This window comes from Euprymna scolopes, chromosome 19 (genome assembly GCF_053919585.1).
Source record: "Euprymna scolopes isolate OS-2025 chromosome 19, ASM5391958v1, whole genome shotgun sequence".
NCBI lineage: Eukaryota > Metazoa > Mollusca > Cephalopoda > Sepiida > Sepiolidae > Euprymna > Euprymna scolopes.
This window is the reverse complement of record NC_136500.1, coordinates 88,257,256-88,259,606: the sequence shown is the minus strand read 5'-3', so window position 1 is coordinate 88,259,606 and position 2,351 is coordinate 88,257,256. Positions and strand designations below refer to the sequence as shown.

At 34.8% G+C, this 2,351-nt stretch overlaps 1 protein-coding gene across 1 annotated transcript in view; it reads right to left on the bottom strand.

The window, feature by feature from the left end:
• Positions 1–231: 231 nt before the first annotated feature.
• The window catches only part of LOC145240280 (uncharacterized), a 68,228-nt gene continuing 66,108 nt past the window's right edge, over positions 232–2,351 (bottom strand). Inside the window, exon 9 of the mRNA XM_080103862.1 lies at positions 232–2,351. This exon is cut by the window's right edge and continues 60 nt beyond it. Within this exon, the coding sequence (XP_079959988.1) occupies positions 2,088–2,351 (264 nt within the window). The 3' untranslated portion in view covers positions 232–2,087.

Sequence of the window (2,351 nt, the reverse complement as noted above, 5' to 3'; positions counted from 1 at the left end):
ATTAGTTGGTGCTTTTTTTAAAATTCAAAATGAAGGAATTAATGTCCTCATGCTGATTCATTCCTTGAGGAATCTATAAAAAGGAACTGTTTGAGTGTATATATGTCCAAAGAGAGGAATGGGTTAGATAGAGAAGAAAAAGGGGTTGGTGAGAGGGAAAAGGAAACTTGGGAAGGGTGAAAGAGAGAAAGAGATAAACGTTTTAATTATAAAATAAAAATTAAAAAGATGAGAAAAAGAATTAATTTTTAATTAAAACGGCAAAGCAGAAACATTCCCTTGTCTTTTGAGTTTATAAACAAATTTTTGTAGCAGAGACTTATCTTGTTAAAAGAATGGGTTGTGAGTTGTTTGTATAGGTGTTTCTAAATATGGGAAACTTGCGAAAGTCCTGATGAAATGGGAGAGCGCATGCGTCAGGAGTTAAAACGAGGCCCACTCAAGGGCGATTTTCTCGTTTCTCAGGCATATAGACAGAACTGCTTTCTCAATCGAAATCTCTGGAGCTTGGAATAGACTTCTAAGTGAGGTAACAAATGCACTAACACCAAAACAATTCAACGTGAATTTGGTCCAGAAATTAAATCCATTCTTCTTTCTAGTTCTCGTAAAATCGGTTCTCTCTATCACTCTAAACACTTTCTCAGACCTAAACTTATTCTTTATCTCTACAAATCTATCATCAGACCATGTATGGAGTACTGTTGTCATATTTGAGCTGGTGAATCTCTATCTTATTTGAAGGTTCTAATAAATTGTAGAAACGTATCTGTAATTTGATTGGCTCCACCCTTTCTTCTTAACTGCAACCTTTCTCTCTCACAGACGTGATGTTGTTAGTCTCAGTCTTTTCTACAAACACTATTATGGCATGTCTTCCTTAGAATTGTCTGATCTGATCTATTCCCCTCTTCCTTTGTTCTAGCTCGTTTGACTCGTTTGTCTAGTGGTCTTCATCAATTCGATGTTTTAATACCCCATTGTTAATACAGCTTCCTATTCCAGTAACTTCTTTCCAAGGACTGCAGGATTGTGGAACTCTCTTCCTGCTCACTGTTTTCCTTCTACCTGCAGCCTTGGTCTTTTCAAGACTAAGGTTAATAGGTATCTCCTGTCTTGGTAATAATCAGCTTTCGTTTTTTTTTTTAGCTCCTTACATCAAGTGACTTCATGCTTTGTCTCGAGCGATTTCCATGAAACAAAAACTGTGCTCTCTTCTGTGCGAATTTTTATCACCCTTTCCCTGCATGGCAATTGAAGCACGATTGTAATTATTCTTTTCTAAATTAATTAAATTAGATTGAAACTGAATATAAAAAGAGGTGGTTTTTGGTTAAGGGCCAATTTTTCTCAGGTGCAGATAAAAACTGTCGTTGAAAAAAAAAAGAAAGAAAAAGGATACAGAGGGAGGAGGAGATTCCAGTTACAAAAGTTATTTTTGGTGTACAGTGCAAGTTACAAAGATTGAGTTTAAGTTTAAAGTTTCTCTTCTAAATTAATAAATTATAATGAATTATTTGGGTATTTATAACTATAGAACACAAACCGAAAATGTTACCAAAGGCAAGATAAATTACTCTTCTACCTACCTGGATAAGTTTTTTGTGCTTTTAACTTATTTTAAAGCGTTTTTTTGTTTTGTTTGAAATACAAGTAATATCGCGTCGCTAAGTTAGAACAAGAACAAGATGACTGACGTAAGACGGTCATAATCGATCAAAACTTTAAATAAAATACTGCTAGATCCCTACCCAATAACTCTCACCGAGTTTTGAGTGATTATCGAGTCTCCCCAGATGACCGGTTCATGTCAGCCATCTGTTTCTTGTTCTAACTTAGCAACTGGACACTAGTTGTGTTTCAAACTTTAAAAAACGCTTTAAAATAAGTTAAGACTAAACGAGCTTATCCGGGTAAGTGGAAGAGTAACTTATTTTGCCTTTGGTAATATTTATTTTTTATATGTTAGTTTTTTTACCACTTTTTTCGGTTTATTATCTATAGTAAATAAAATGCCCAATTAATTAAAAAAAAAATTCCTTTTGGATTCGTCACGGAATTTCTTTCCTTTTTAATAGTCTCTTTCTTCACTCTTCTATAGACAACATCTCCAGATCATTAGCAAGCGGTGCAACATTTTCTTCATTTGACCTTTGACTTGTTGCATTTAAAGGGTCAACTGTTTCTTCTGTGGTTGGGTCAGACAGAGGAGAAATATAAGTAAGCTGTTTGCCGTTAAACTTGGTCATCTTTTCGATGTCATCTTTTGTAGCATCCAACGTTTGTATCAATTCCATCATACTCAGGTTCAGATTGCAGTAGGAATCTCTTCTTCCTTCGTCGTATTCGGA